Below are 15057 nucleotides of genomic sequence, written 5' to 3'. Positions count from 1 at the left end.
CCACTGGGAAGCTGACTGACCACATCCAAGGTTGGGCTCTGAGGAAGTGGAGGAGCTAGGGAGGCAACAGGAGGCAGCCATGGCAGTGGGTGGCGTGTGATGGGGGACCCAAGGTAGTGGGGCACTGATGGGGTGAGGGCAACATCAGGACCTAAAGCCCCCTGGGGGGTGAAGTATGTTCCTTTTTTCTGCCTGGCTACGGGGGACAGTGGGATTGCCACCTATCAAATGGAGGCATAGGAGAAGTCCAGATTTGAGATGGGCTGAGTTGTGGCATCCCTGGGGCCTCCCAATAACCTAACAGGGATAGTCCCAGGGGTACAGCACTGAGGTAGGGCGGTGCAGGGTGCAAGGACATATGGGGGAAGATGGTGTTTGCGTGTAGGCACACAGGGAAAGGGCAGCAGCAGGGAGGGAGGACAACAGCCTGCATGGATCCAGGTTGAAGATCCCTGTGGGTTCACCCTGGGCTCCCTGTCCTTTCTTACAGGGGTCTTGAGCTTCCTGAGGGAACCTGCCACCAACAACCTTGGCCCAGCAAGAAAGGCTAAGTTTGCTCTTTCCTAGGCCACCTCCACATGGCCACCATCATCCACACAGCACATGTCGCTGGGCAGAGGAGTGTTGGCAAAGGCCAAGTTAGAATCACCCAGGTCCGAGTTCCAACCCTCCTGGTCTGGCCATGACTGACCTCTCAAGGGAAAAAATTCCATCTGTGCCCAGTTCTGAGCTCACCAGGGCAGGGTGACAGCAGTGGGCATGGGATGCAGCCCAAGAAAAGCAGAGCAGTGCAGCCTTGGAGGCCAGGGACACTGACAATGTCACTGCACCAGACCCCTCCCTCTGCACCAGACACCTGTGGAGTCTAAGACCTCTGTGACCTTCACAGAGGGCCTCCTCCCACTGCCTGTGGTCCATGACTGCCAGAGTGCAGACAGAAGAGGAGAGGAAGGAAGGCAGGACAAGAGAACAGCAGAAGTCCTGGGTCAGCTCTCATATCTGGAGTCCCCACTGGCAATGAAGAGGAAACAGATCCTGATGGTCATGGGTACCCCTCCCCCCACCCCCTGCCCTCCGCTGCCCATGTCCCAGAAGCCCCGGTTGTGTATCTGTGTGGGGCCCAGAGGAGGAATCAAGACTGGACTAAGCCGATCATAGTAGCCCCCTTCTGCTTGGCTAGGCACTCAATTTCCCAGCTCCTTTGTAACTATGAAGGTGGTCATGTAACCAGTGCTGGCCCATGAGACATGAGTCTGTTGGGTGCTTGGCTCACCCTCTACTTGCTGCCTTTGTCGAAGGATGTGATGCTTGAGCTGTCATTTTAAGACATGAGACACCAACCATGAGGAGAAAAAGTCAATTCACCAAGAGGGTAGAGGGAAAGGGTGCGGAGATCCTGGATATTGAGTCACTGAACCAATCTGGAGACCACCTTCTCCTGGACTTCTTGGTGAACTAACAAATATCCTCATGGAATAAGCTGAGTTTCTGTCACTTGTGTCCTTCCTGACACATCCAAACAGGGGTCTCTTAGGCCAACTGCCTCATTTCTGACTTCCTGCCTGAGGTCTGCCTGCCTACTATGGCTCTGATTCTGCCATCCCCCACAGTGACCCTGGCCTCTTATCTGAGCTGACTTTCTGCCACCAGCCCTGCTCAGCTCCAGCCATCCTCTGACTCCTACAGGCTCACCGGGCCTGGGCACAGCCCCTGAGACTACTGGGTTGTCCTAGTCACCCACCTGCCTGTGTCCCCCCTCTCCCCTCCAGGCTGCTGCCTCTCAAGGCCCTCTGACCTGGCCCACACAGTTCCCAGTGGCCCTGTTTCTCCAGAAGATATGTGGGCACAGAATAGGCCACTGGGGAACTAGAAAGTGACCTGGATGAGACAACAGTGAGACAAGAGTCCCCTGCCCTTACCTGAGTCCAGGTGAGTGTCAAAAGGAAAGGTGGACTGCTGAGCCGTGCTCTGCTCCCTTGGCCACCTCCACAGTCCCCAGACTCAAGAAAACCACCTGAACTCCTGCCCTGAACTTGTCTCCTCCAGCACTTCCGAGGCCCCTCCCACTGTGCGGGGAGGGTGAGGGAGGTGAAGGCTGGGGTCTGGAGAGAGGTCTCAGAGTCATCCCCATCTACTGCTGCCCATGCTGCTGGGCTCAGGGTGAGGGTTCAGGACTGGAAGGGCCAGGGAGGAATTGCTCCTGGCAGGAAGGCAAGGGTGAGGGAGGACAGATGGCACTGTGCCAGCTCTCCAAAAGCTGAGATTTTTAACACCTGGACCACTGGGCCAGGGCCAGGCCAAGCTGTAAGGGGCTCCTCTGTGCCAGACCCTTACTGAGACTGGGTGTTTAGAAAATGCCTGTTGAGCCAGCCCCAAGTGTTCTAAAACCTCGGGTGCCAGAAGTTCACCCTGGCATCTCTCCAGTCCCCCTCCCTCCCTTTCTGGGACTTAGTTGGCCCTGCCTGGCACCCTGGAGGCTCCACCAGGAATCCCCAGAGTGAATGACCCCAAGGAGGGTAGTGGGTGTCTCTCAGCCCTGGTTGTGGGCTTCTGGGGACCCTGCCTGTTTACAGAGGAGCCATACACATCTTATGTTCTGCATGGTGTCTCATGCACACCTGTGATTTCCCTGTAAGACAAGGACACTGATCTCCTGGCCCTCACCTGCTCAGCAGGTGACCATTTCCAAAGCCAAGTCCCACTGCCTTCTCATCCGGAGCTCCAAGCAGCCCTACAAGGCAGATGGTGGAGACCACTTTGCAGAAGAGGAGGTAGGAGCTCAGAGAGAGTTGTCCAGTCACTGGGTGACAGTCCTACACACATGACTCCAAGCTCTCACACACATGCTAGTCCAAGACACAGCCTCCTGCAGCCCCCAGGTGCCTTCGGGTATTCCAGACAGTATGCAGGGCCAAAGGACAAACAAGGTTGTCAAGGCTCTGTGTGTGTGTATGAGTGTGTGCACTTGTGTATGTGTGTGTGTATTCATGGATGTGTGCACTTGTGCATGTATGAATGTGAACGTGTGTATGCCTATGTCTCTGTATGTGTGCAAGCATATATGCGTGAGATGTGTGTACACGTGCATACAAGTATACATGTACACCTGTGCATGTGTGCCTGTCTGTATGTCCACATACATGCATGTCTTTGTATGTATGTATGTGCATGCATATAGGTACTTATAAGGTGTGTGTACTCATGCATACATGTGCTCATGTGTGTGTGTGTGTGTGCACACATGCACATGCAGGAATCTTGCCCTATGGGTTTTTCAGGTGGAGGCATGGCTTACTGCACAGCCTGCACTCAAGATATGTGAGACGTCAGCCCCACATGGGGTCACTAGTCCTCACTCCAGTCCCCTGCCAACTGACCCAGGGAATCCCTGTTCCTTCCTGGGCTATGCATCTGCTCAGCCTCCACAGTTCTGCCTGGAGTGACCTGTCTCCAACTCAGGTGAGTCCAGCCTCCTTGTGCTGACCCTGACCAAGGGACCAGGTCACCTTCACAGTTTCTGCTGCTCCAGGAGGATGTACACCTGGCCTATGCTCCCCCAGTCCTTTCTAGATAATCACTCACCCTTCCATGTGCTCTAGAAGTAGAGGAGGGTTGGGTTTGTCCCCTCGGGTCCCACACAGCCCTGGCTTCTCCCTGCAGGTGCCTGTGACAGCCCAATGCTGTCTCTGGCCACAGGAGCATCTCAGTGGTGGTGGTAAGGCAGGCCACTGGGACAGGGAACAAGTCCAGAGAGGCCTCACCCAGAATGAGACAGAAAAGACCCCTGGCTTCTCTTGCTCCGAGGTGTAATGTCTCCCACGCATGTTCTACACACCCTCCCAGGGGACCATGAGAACCCTGGTGCTCGCAAGTAACCTGCCCGCTAACACATCTGTCCTGGGCACATCCTTGCCTGGCTCTCTCCATGCCCAGTGCTGAGGCCACTCTCTAGTAAAGCATTTGTCCTTACCAGAGTCCTTCTGCCCTGGGCACCCAACCTAGGGCCTATTCCTTCCAGGATGACCAGCTGAAAGCTGACAGCTTCTAGGCATCTCCTCCATGGCGTGTCTCCCCACCAACTCCCCTGGGCCCAGCCCCCTGATCAGGCAGTTAGCAAGGAGGAGGAGGAGCAAGAGCTGGGGATCACAACCCCAAGGGACAGTGACTCCCTTCTCTTTCCACAGAACTCTGGATGTCCAGCATCACAGCGTCCCCCAAGGCCTGGGAGTTCAGCCGTTCTCCTCTGCCCACACTCAGACCCACCCACTGCCGAGGACCTTCAGGCTTTTTTCTCTTCAACTCTCTCCATCCCATGAGGCTGGCCCAACCCACCAAGGCCTCCCAGAGCCACCAAGGCCTCAGCAGCACTCAGTGCCTTGGCTGCTCAAGCCTGCTGGGTTTCCTGGGGCTGAGGTTTCCCCCAGATGGTTCATGCCACCCCAACCCCAGGCTCCCCAACCTGTCTGACCTTGGCCTCCAGCATGGTCAGCCGCTCACTCATGTCGCTGAGCCGAGTACAGTTCATGCATTCTGAAAGAGAAGGAGAAGATAAGGTGAGGGTGGAGCATGAACCAGGGGAGAGGGTAGCCTGGGCACCAGGTTATTTTCTGGACAGTCAGGCAGGGAAATCGCCAATGATTTTTGCCTGGAAAGCTCCTATCCACCCCTCAGGGCCTTATCCTCAGGGCTGCGGGTTTCCTTGCAACCTGCCAGAACCTCTTAGCCTCCTTTCTGAGCAGCCACCATCTACTCTGTGCCAGGCACTGAGCCAGCACTGTTAGCCTGGGAGTGCCACAAGGGAGGAGTCTTATACTTTGCCCATGGTGAATCTGAAACCTGGCACAGACAGGGACTTGACATCTGATAACAAATGATCAAAGGACATGTGATCCCTGACTTTGAGAGTCACAGTCCAGGGAATGAGCCCAGCAGATAGACACATATTTTTAGGACCACACCAGGCAGTAAGAACAGAGGCTGCAGGAGCATCAGGGGATATCAAAGCCAGGGCAGGTGGAAGGCACTCAGGGAGGACGTCCTGGAGGCAGCAGCATGGGAGGGGAGGCCTGAGGGCTGCACAATGGTTGGCCAGGGCCAGCAGAGGGAAGAACACATGCCTAGACCTGGAGAGGAGGGAGAAGGGGCAGGGTCTACAGCCAGCACACATGGAGTGTCCTAACTCCAGGGGGCCTGTAAGAGGGTGCCTGGCAGTGTCCAGAGGCCGATGGGCAATGTTGGAGGATTTCAGGCAGTGAAAGTCAAGGTCATATTTGCCTGCTTAAAAGGTCACTCTGGCAGCTTTGAGTTTAATGTGTTGAGAGAACTAGGAAGATCAATTAGGGGATCAGTCATGGGGACCCCAGGTGCCATCTCTCTGGACTGAACTCATCTGTTTGTGTCTGTCTCCCAGGACTGGCAATCTTAATGAGGAAATAGACCATTCGAAGCTGCTCTATAGAGATTTTATTGCTCTGGAAGTCACAGGATGCCTCAATTCCTCTTTCCCCAACTCAGTTCAAAGCCTGACCCTGCAGGAACTCCAGTCTGGCTAAACAGATGCCCAAACACGCACAGTGTATTTAGGTAACTCAACAGCTCCTGCATAACCCACTGCAGCCTTGGACCCAGGCTGCTGGGGTTCCACAGGGCTGTTCTTCTCAGCTTTGTCACTGAGTGTAAATTGCCTGTATAACACCCCTGCTTTGAGGGTGATCCCTCCCAGAAAGGTACAGGGGACATGTGTGCAGGGTCCCAGGGCCATGAGAATAGGTGCATTCTCCCCGGAGTAGCCTAACCCGCCTCTGCATCCCAAGCCCTGTGGCTTGTGGGGGCCTCTCACCCTCACCCCCCTTCCTTCTACCTTGGGATATGCCAAGTCAGTGCTTAACAGGCAATTTTTAGGTACAGAAGTTTCTTTTTTTTTTTTTTTGTGGTACTGAGGCTTGACTCAGGGCCTACACCTTGAGCCACTCTGCCAGCCTTTTTGGCAAAAGGGTTTTTTGAGATAAGGTCTCACAGAACTATTTGCCCAGGCTGGCTTCAAACCACGATCCTCCTGATCTCTGCCTCCTGATTAGCTAGGATTCCAGATGTGAGCCACCAGCGCCCAGCAGTACAGAACTCGTTTTCCCCTCCATAAAACCTGTGAGTAACACTGCTACATAAAACAGATTAAAGAAAAAGGGATAAACACTGACCATGAAAACAACCAGAAGAATGTGTACAGTTCTCTGAAGCCAGGGCCAAGCAGGACTTTATAAAGGACAAGTGGTCGGGGAGGTGGCTTTCTGGTTCAATGTGGTGGACTGAAGTTTCTCCCAGGATTTGGAGGCAAAGAAATAAAACAAAATCCACAAAGCAAAGAGAAAGGTGGCTGGGATCTCTCAGCAGATACACTTTGCCAATGATTGTGAGAGATGGGTGCAGCGAGGCATCTCAGTCCAGCATAGCACATGGGGAAGGCTGGGAAGTCACAGCCGCTCTCCTGATACTGGAAAAGCCCTAGGTGGAGAGAGAAGGGGTCCTCTCTGGAGACTCCCACCCACCAAAGAGGAAAGGCCCATGGATATTGACATCTGGGGAGGCCTCTGTTGAAATGACCGGGTCCCCTAAGAAACCTCCCCACAGTCAACCAGGCTCTGCCACATGAACAGGACCCCAGAGAGTTTTTAGTGCCTCTCTTTTAAATTCCTGACCACCAAGGATTCCTGGATGGTTAAAAAAGAAGTCCTTAATGGGATGAGCAGAGATCAAAAGGAGCAGTGTCCCATTTTTCCCCTCCCATTCCCCTACCATCTACCCTATACCTTCATTCACCCCTCCATCAGCCACTTCACTGCCATACTCCCACCCTCACCCACTTGGAAGCTCTGTGGGGGGTCCATGAGCCCTGGGTTAATACCAACGATGGTGGTTGCAAGGGAATGTGGATGCAATGCCTGCCCTCAGGGGCTGTCTACTTGGGGACACAGGACCATGAACTGCTCCCCCTCTACCTAGCAGCCAACCTGGTGGCCCAGAATGTTGAAAAAGTAACTTTGCAGTGTGAGCCTTAGTAACCCCTGCCCATGCTAGCACATGCCCAGACTCCAGAGGCCCCAGAGGAAGAGGGAGGAGGCCACGTTGAACTTGAGGGTGTTGTGATTCAGAGAACAAGCTCCATCCAGGGTGCTAAGTAAACACACACTCGTCTTCAGGGACTGTTTCCAGGGTCTGAGGCAACAAATAGGACCCTCTGCAGGGGGCAAGGTCAGCAGAGGGTGGGGGCCTCAGTGCTGTAGGGACCTGTTTTTCTGGACGTTTGCTGGACCTGGTTCAGTTTGCTCTGGCACCAGGCACCCCAGCTTGGCAGGTGAGGAGCGGCTTGGCTGTCAGCAGACACAGGGGACCCAGGTCTCCAGCCAACTCAGATTCCCCAAGCCACCAGCCCAGCAGGAGTTCCAGAATCTGCTGGGTTTACGGCTCCCTAGACACCTGTCATACACAGGCAGCAACAGGTTTGTGTAACTTTTACTAATTATTCATCAGAGCAGCGGAAACATAGGAATAACATTGGCGGGGCTGATCCTGCCCCTCGTCATGGTGACCAGACGAGGCCCTGCCTGCCCCGCTCTGGACTTTGGTTTCCCGTGCTAACAAATGAGTGATCCTGAGGAGTCCTACGGTCCCATATCACACTCAGGCTTTGAGCACTTGGAGCCAAAGCATGTTTTCTGGCGTCTAAAATACCCAGTGAGGACCATTCACAAGTCTATGTGCACCAGGTGGCTGTGCATGGAGGTTCATGCCTATAATCCCAGCACTCAAGAAGCTGACACAGAAAGATTTCAAGTTCCATAACAGCCTGGATTACATCCTCAACCTCTCACTTCCAGGCTCTGTCCACCTACAGCAGACTGGGAGTTGCCAGTTCTGCCCGCCTTACCTCTGGCCAACACTGCTTCTGGCAATGGCTCTACTCCCAGAACTCAGCCCCTACCTCCTGTATGAGGCTGGATTCCAAAGGCCTGGGCCCTGAGAGGGGCTTCATTGATAGGGTAGGAGTTGGCTACTGCAAAGGAATCTAGCAGAAAGCTGGAGTCCATTGCAAGGCCTGGACAATGGACCTTGATGGGGGGAGCCAGGCACATGGTCCTGACCTCAGAGGCCATCTCCCTCTGGGAGAAGTCTCAGGGAGGAGACCCGGGGTGACAGTTGGTCTGTTTTCCCCGTGTGACAGTGGACAGAAGCAGAAAAGAGCTACACTGGACCCAGCCCTCATACATCATACCCTCCTACACAAGGGGTCAAGTCAGCCCTGCTCTACCCAAGACATTAGCCTTGGGCAAGTCAATCCTTTAGCACTTCCCTTCTCCTTGGGGCCTCTGAAGGTCACTAAGGACCTCCCTCCACTGCTCAGACTTTGGTCAGTTCACCCACCACTAGAAACAATGAGCAGCTCACACTTCCCTGGGGATAAGTCATTGTCATGACCAGGCTTACTGCCCCTGCCTGCTCCCAGGCCATGCACTACAGGGAATCTATAAGGCCTCCAGCTGGGCCACACCCCCCAGGATCGCAGTGGCTCATGCTTGTGATCCCAGGCACATATGAGGCATAGGTAGGTCCAACTCCAGCCCCAAGCAAAAGCATGAGACCCTTCCTGAAAAATAACTAAAAAGCATAAAAGGGCTAAAGGGCTGGAGAAGTGGCTCCAGTGGTAGACCACCTGTCTACCAAGCAGAAGGCCCTGAGTTCAAACCCTTCCACACCAAAAATTGAATAAATCAATAAAATAAAATAAAAAGGCACTGTGTGTTCCCAGAGCTAACATTGTCTGAAGTGTCAAACCTATCCCAATGCACTGTGTTCTTTGTAAATTTGACTTTAGTTGATTCTCACACCCTACAATCACTGATGAGGTCAGGGCCATTATTATTTCCATTTTACAGATGGGGAAACTAGGTCCAGAGAGGCGAGGTAACTTGCACAATGTCACACACCCCGATTCATGCCATCATGCCAGCCTGCCCCAGGAGGGGGCCAGTCTTTAAAGGCTGGAAGTTCCAAGGGAGTCCCACAGACTACCCTCAGCCCTCCTTTCCTCCACTTCCAGTCCCACCCTTCACTCTTTGAAATTCCAACCCCTTAAAAGGCAGAGAGCTCCAGAGTAGGGCCTCCATATTGTCATCCACAGGCTTTTCAGAGGGACCATGGCATTTTCTCTTAAAACATTTGGGCTCTTGGAATATGGTCAATGTACATGTGTGTGTGGCTTATATACACGTATGAAAACAGAACAATGAAACCTGTTGAAACTGTTTTAAGAAAGGGAGAGAGGAATGAGGGAAAATGATGGAGAGATGAACCTAACCAAGGTACATTAAAAGCATAGATGGAAATGTCACAACGAAACCCCCCTGTACAACTAATTATATGCTAATAAAAATGGAGACAGTTGCTGACACATCTAAAAACCCCTCAGGAGCATCATGGGACTGCCAGTGAGCGTTTGAGGGTTTCAGGGCATGCCTCTGAGCAAGGCCACCATGCACCAATGGCAGAAAAGCAACGATGGCTTAGAACAAAGGTCCTGGGACCTTCCCAGACTCCAGGAAGCAAAGTTAGCCCCTCTGGACCACAATCAAGCCATTTTGAGTCAAACCTCATTTTGGAAGGACCTGACTGCCCCATGCTCCTCCTAAGCAGAGGACATAAATTACAACCCTTCCCCCATCCCCAGCTGCTGGTCACTCACAGGGACTCTTGTGCAAAGACCACCCAAGGGTGGAGGTTGTGGCTCACCCCTAAATTAAAGCTGCTCTCTTCCCTCCACCCCCAGACTCTGAGGGGTTTTCTGAGCCCAAGATTCTGAGTTTGGACTCATGGTCTGCCTAAGTCCCCTTGGTGAGGATGGTAGATAAGGATAGTGACAATGTGTCTCACGTCTGCCAGGAGCATCTTCCATGCAGTTCTGGGCCTACGGTTAACCATTCTTTGAGCATCCTCACCATGGGTATTCTGCCTCCTCCTCAGCAGATGATGGAAACAGAGACTTGAAGAAGTGATGGATTTGCTCAGGTCCCACATGTTGCAACCTAGGACAGGCACCCAGATCAGAGCCATCCCGGGCTCTTCCCTTAACAATTGTCCACTTGTGACTGCTTTGGCCACACGAGAAACTTCATGAGTACGCAAGCAATGTTCCTGAAATAAATGTGAGCTTCAGTGCTTGGTTTCTGATGCCTAGTGGGGCCACTGTGACTCTGCCATGGCTGTGTCTCCTCCTGGACAGATCCTCCAGAAATGAATATAGCTCATCTCTGCACAGGTGAGTTATAACAGATGACTGCAGGTCTATTTGATTAAATTAATATATTTATCATCATTGCTGTTCCAAGCAGGCTGAGTGGCTTTCCTTCAGATTGACAATGCTGGAACAAGTCCCCAGAATCAGCAGCATGAGGATGCAGGGTCGAGAATCCTGTAGGATTAAGTACTTTATGGCCCTTGGCTGAGGACAGATTAGTGTCCCCACAGCTGGGGATGCTTGGATGAGGGCAGCTGTTACAGTATGCTCTGTGGAGGGATGTCAAATTTTTCAGCAATGTCCCTCAGGGTTAGAAGGAGATTTCATCACAACAAAAGCAAATGACATTATCTCAGCAGCCATTTGGGGGTAAAAGGTTGTTGGGAAAGTCGCCCTATGCGTGTTTATCTTCAGAGTTCAGTCACTTCACTTTGCAAGGGTATCCTGAGAATCCTGTTGTTAATCTGAAGTTATTGTTTGACATCTTCTTTTTTAATTTGTCCACAAAAGAATCGTGAAAATCTCCAGGCTTTCACAAAGCTGGTGGCTGGCATCACCGGGGCCTGAAAGATGACACCAGGCCCAGCCAAAAAGATAAGCTCCGTGATTCCTGACTCACTTGGATATGTGGCATCAACTTTACCATGGCTCTGTGTCACTGGGAAAGAATCCATCTCAGTGCTGCTCTAAGTCCAAGGTCAAAGCTCAGGGGCTGTGAAGCAAAACCAGCAGCCTGGTATCCTCCAGGGCATGGGAGATGTTTCCTGACTCTGAAGCCACAGTCTGTACAAGGCCCTCATGGCCTTGGACCTCACTGGGACCTTGTCCTGGTTCAGCACCTGCTGGTCAAGGCTCAGAAGGAGGCCATGAACTCACAAAGAGATAGCAAGAAGGGACAAGTCCCCAGCCACTGGACTTTCAAAGGAAAATGGCAGCAGAATTTTGAAAACAAAAAACAAAGTTGCTGGATCATTCTCCCGAGTGATGGGATGGGGTACACAAGGAAAAAGGAGCCCTGGAGCCCAGCTCTGCATCTTTTCCTTGCCCACAAGCTCTTGGGCAGGTCCTTTCCCCCTCTCAGGGTCCCCAATCCTTCAAGGGCAAGGTGAGGGCCAAAGACAGCTTCCAACATTGTCAGGAATTTCAGGTTCCAGAAAAACCCTTGGCCTCGTCATGGGGTTATCTGCCTCATGATGGTGGTTTGGGGGAGCTGGGGGGTGAGCTCCCTGTGACACAGGGCTTCCCAAAGTATAACCAGGACTACAAAAGGGAAAAACTTTTGGTGAGGCCAGCTGTGTGCTGGCCAGTTTACTTGGCTTATTAATCAAACTGACATTTTATTCTCTCTTTGTCTACATGCTGGAGAATCCAAAGTTAACTCCCTTTACTCTTCAATTAAAGCAGACAGTCTTCTACTCCTTCTTTCTTTCTGACTGCCAGAGCAATAAACCTGTCAGGAAGACATACAGCTTTGGAGAAATGGCACCAGGGCACCTGGAGAACCAAGACCTGAGCCGAGCCTGTTGTGAGATATGCATTTTTGTCAGGTGCTCAGACTGAGCTCCTAAACTCCCCTTGAAAAAGCAGACATTTTCTCTTAGAAGGAGGGTGAAGAAGCTTTGAGAGGCTGATTCTCCCTGTCCTCTCTTCGTCTCATGAGTAATAAACTTTATTTCCTTTTCCTCAAAACCCTGCTCTTGTTATTTGTGAACTGGCATTGAGGCCAGGGGAGGCCTCTGGTAACAAAGGTTTTGGTAGAGGCTGAACCCTGGCTGGAGGGACCACTGACCTGCCCGGCTCTGGGCACAGCTTCTCAGGCAGTTTGTGAAAGCTCAGGGGCTTCTCTGCTTCTGGGCCACAGGGGAGCAGTTAGCCTGTCCATATCCATCGCACCTACTCAGGGCTACATCCTCCACTCCTACGAGGCTGGGCTTCAGGCCCACCTGGCGTCCTATGAGGAGAGGCAGGGAAGGGAGAAAGATGGGGCCAGTGATGAAGGCTCCTGACTCTCAGGATCAGACTTGGACCACACTTTCCCAGCAGGAGGAGGTTTCCATGGCAACTGAAGGTGTGCTTGATGGGCCCCTCCCTTCACAATGCATAGACATGTACCAAGGATGGAGTTTTATTCCCAATGCCTGTATTTTCCAGCCCAGGAGTTCACTCAGACACAATCTGGTTCTTTCTTAGAGACATTTTCTCTTTACTGGCTCCCAAATAGTTTAAGACACATTCAAAAAATAAAAGCAATTGTACAGGATCTCACAGTGGCTTGTCTAATGGTTTGAGACTTAGTCATCTCTCTGGGCTCTTCCCTGGGCAAACTTCACGGTCCAGAGGAAGTTGTTTAATTAAGTTACCTAATTCTTTGAACTTCAGTTGCTTGTGTTCCTAAGACAAGATAACTCTGACCTTCTTGGGGCCCCTAAACTGTTTAAAGAATGAGTATTAGACAGCATGTTTGAGAAACGTAGTTGTTATTTAATTTGTACTGATGAAAACTAATCTCCCATACAATTAATTATAAAGACAGGAAGGGTCTTAGAAGTAAAACCTTTCCTTTTTACAGATTAAAAAACAGGATCTGGGTGTTGGTTAAGTGGCTCATGCCTTGAGTTGGTAACTGACACAGTGCTAAAACCCAGTTCTACCTCCCATGTAAGTACCTCACTATACCCCCTCAGTCTTTTACACTATAGCAAGAATGAGTACTTCCAGTATCTATGAGGACAAAATGCTCTACAAAGTACTTTCCCATCCACCTCTCCTTCCAGGAGAAAACAGGCAAAGAAAGTAGTATTACCCTACTATTAAGGCAGAAAGAGAAATGTACAGCCTAGAAAAAGCAAAACAGAGTGTTCTGAATCCAGAAATGCCATGCCTCCTTGATCAGGAGCTCCATCTGTGTGCAGGTTGAAGGAAGGAGACAGAATGGGAATAATAGGTTGGGGTTCCTGATAGCCTTATTAATCATCACCCAGACGCTGGTCTGGAGAAAAAGAGGGGGCCTCCCACCTCATGGGGATGGCTGGTGTCCATGCTGGTTCCACCTCAGTCTTCTGGGAGCCCAGCTGGATTCACCAAGTGGCAGATGAGAAAGGTTCAGGCCAGAAGCAAAGTCTGTGTGGGGGAGGTGGGAGGCAGCCAAAGGCTGGTCTTGGTGTCTGATGCCTACTCACAGCTAGGCTGGAGCGTAGGAGCCGGAAGGGAACCCAAATCTCTTCCTTTCGCCCTCCCTGAGCTTTAAGGAGGGGTATAGGAGCTAGGACTGCAGATTCCCTCAAGGAGAATCTCTCAAGGAAGGATCTGCTCAAGTTCAAGAGAAGGGCAGTCTGGCTAGGTTATCCCACATCCCCTTCTCCCACTCTCCTGCTCCCAGCTCTACAGGCTGGGCCCAGGTACTGTGGCCGGAAGTACATCTGGCTGCCAGGGAGGGGAACCCTGTCACCAGAAGATGGCAGGGAGGCAAGGGGACTGGGGTGAGACCCAAACAGCATTGCTCCAGGGCAATGCAAACTAACTCTTCAAGGTTGAGCCTCCCCAGTGGGGGCTGCAGTCTACCACAATGCCCCTAGCTCTGTCCCCTATCCTAGAGCCCAGAGAGGTAGCCATCCAAGATTGCAACAGCCCTGCCAACCTGGTGGGTGTGAAGTGGCATCTCACTGTGGCTTGAATTTGCATTTTCCACTGCTAATAAGGTTGAAATCTTTTCCTAGGTTTAGAGTAATGCCTTTTCCGCTCTGTGAAATGTCCACTTGTGTCCTTGGCCTGTTTTTCTGTTTGTTTTAGATTGGTTCACAGGCGATCTTTTTTGTTTGTTTGAGACAGGGTCTCTCTATATAGCCCAGGTTAGCTTCAAACTTATGATCCTCCTGCCTCTGCCTCCTTAGTAATGGGATTACAGGTATGGCAACCTGGCCCTACCTTCATAGGAGCTTTCTGTATTTCAGATACAAACCCATCATCAGTTTCATGCTTTTTAAATATCTCCTCTCAGTCTTTGGCTTGTGTTTGTGTGAGGTGGGAAGGGGGAACCCGGGGAGTTGAACTTAGGGCTTCGCACTTGCAAAGAAGGCACTCTACTGCTTGAGTCACACCTCCAGTCCATCTTGCTCTGGTTATTTTGGAGATGGGGGTCTTATGAACTATTTTGGCCTTAAACCAAGATCCTCCTGATCTCAGCCTCCCAAGTAGTTAGGATTACAGGCGTGAGCCACTAGCACTCATGGTTGGCTTGTGTTTTGCTTTGGCCATGCTGTCTTTTCTCATATGGAAGTTTTCCAATCTATTTATCATTTTATTCCTTTAACTCAAAGTATGAATAACTCCAGGTACTGACCCTTGCTAAATACAAGTCATGACAACTCTGTTTCCTCTAAATCTCATTCATGACTTTCAAAGGAAGCGTCTAACATCTCACACAAGTGTGGTGCTTGATATGTATGCCAGGAAGTTTCATTCTCTTCCTAGCTTGCCAGGGGTGTTCTTCATGAATAGGTGTTGAATATTATCAAATACTGTTCTTCTCTGTCACTCCAGCTATAAGAGAAGCTGTAAGTAGGAGGATCAGGGTCCAAAGTGAGTCCCGGGCAAAAACACAAGACTCTACCTGAAAAATAACTAAAGCAAAAATGAAATGGGGGGTGGCTCAAGTGGCAGAGTGCCTACCTAGTAAGTGTGAAGCCCTGAGTTCTAAATTCTAGTACTTACAGAAGAAAAAAAGAAGGAACAGGAACAGGAGGAGAAGGAGGAGATGGAAGAGGAAGAGG

The 15057-nt window shown here is 51.4% G+C and overlaps 1 protein-coding gene across 3 annotated transcripts in view; it reads right to left on the bottom strand.

The window, feature by feature from the left end:
- Positions 1 to 15057, bottom strand: part of Col26a1 (collagen type XXVI alpha 1 chain) — a 140407-nt gene that overhangs the window by 10439 nt on the left and 114911 nt on the right. For all 3 annotated transcript variants that reach the window (XM_074075655.1, XM_074075653.1, XM_074075654.1), the window contains exon 4: positions 4469 to 4530. In XM_074075655.1, the coding sequence (XP_073931756.1) occupies positions 4469 to 4530 (62 nt within the window). The remainder of the gene's footprint in view (positions 1 to 4468; positions 4531 to 15057) is intronic.

The sequence above is a fragment of the Castor canadensis genome, chromosome 6 (genome assembly GCF_047511655.1).
Source record: "Castor canadensis chromosome 6, mCasCan1.hap1v2, whole genome shotgun sequence".
NCBI lineage: Eukaryota > Metazoa > Chordata > Mammalia > Rodentia > Castoridae > Castor > Castor canadensis.
The sequence above is the reverse complement of the archived record's forward strand: the minus strand, read 5'-3'. Positions and strand labels throughout refer to the sequence as shown.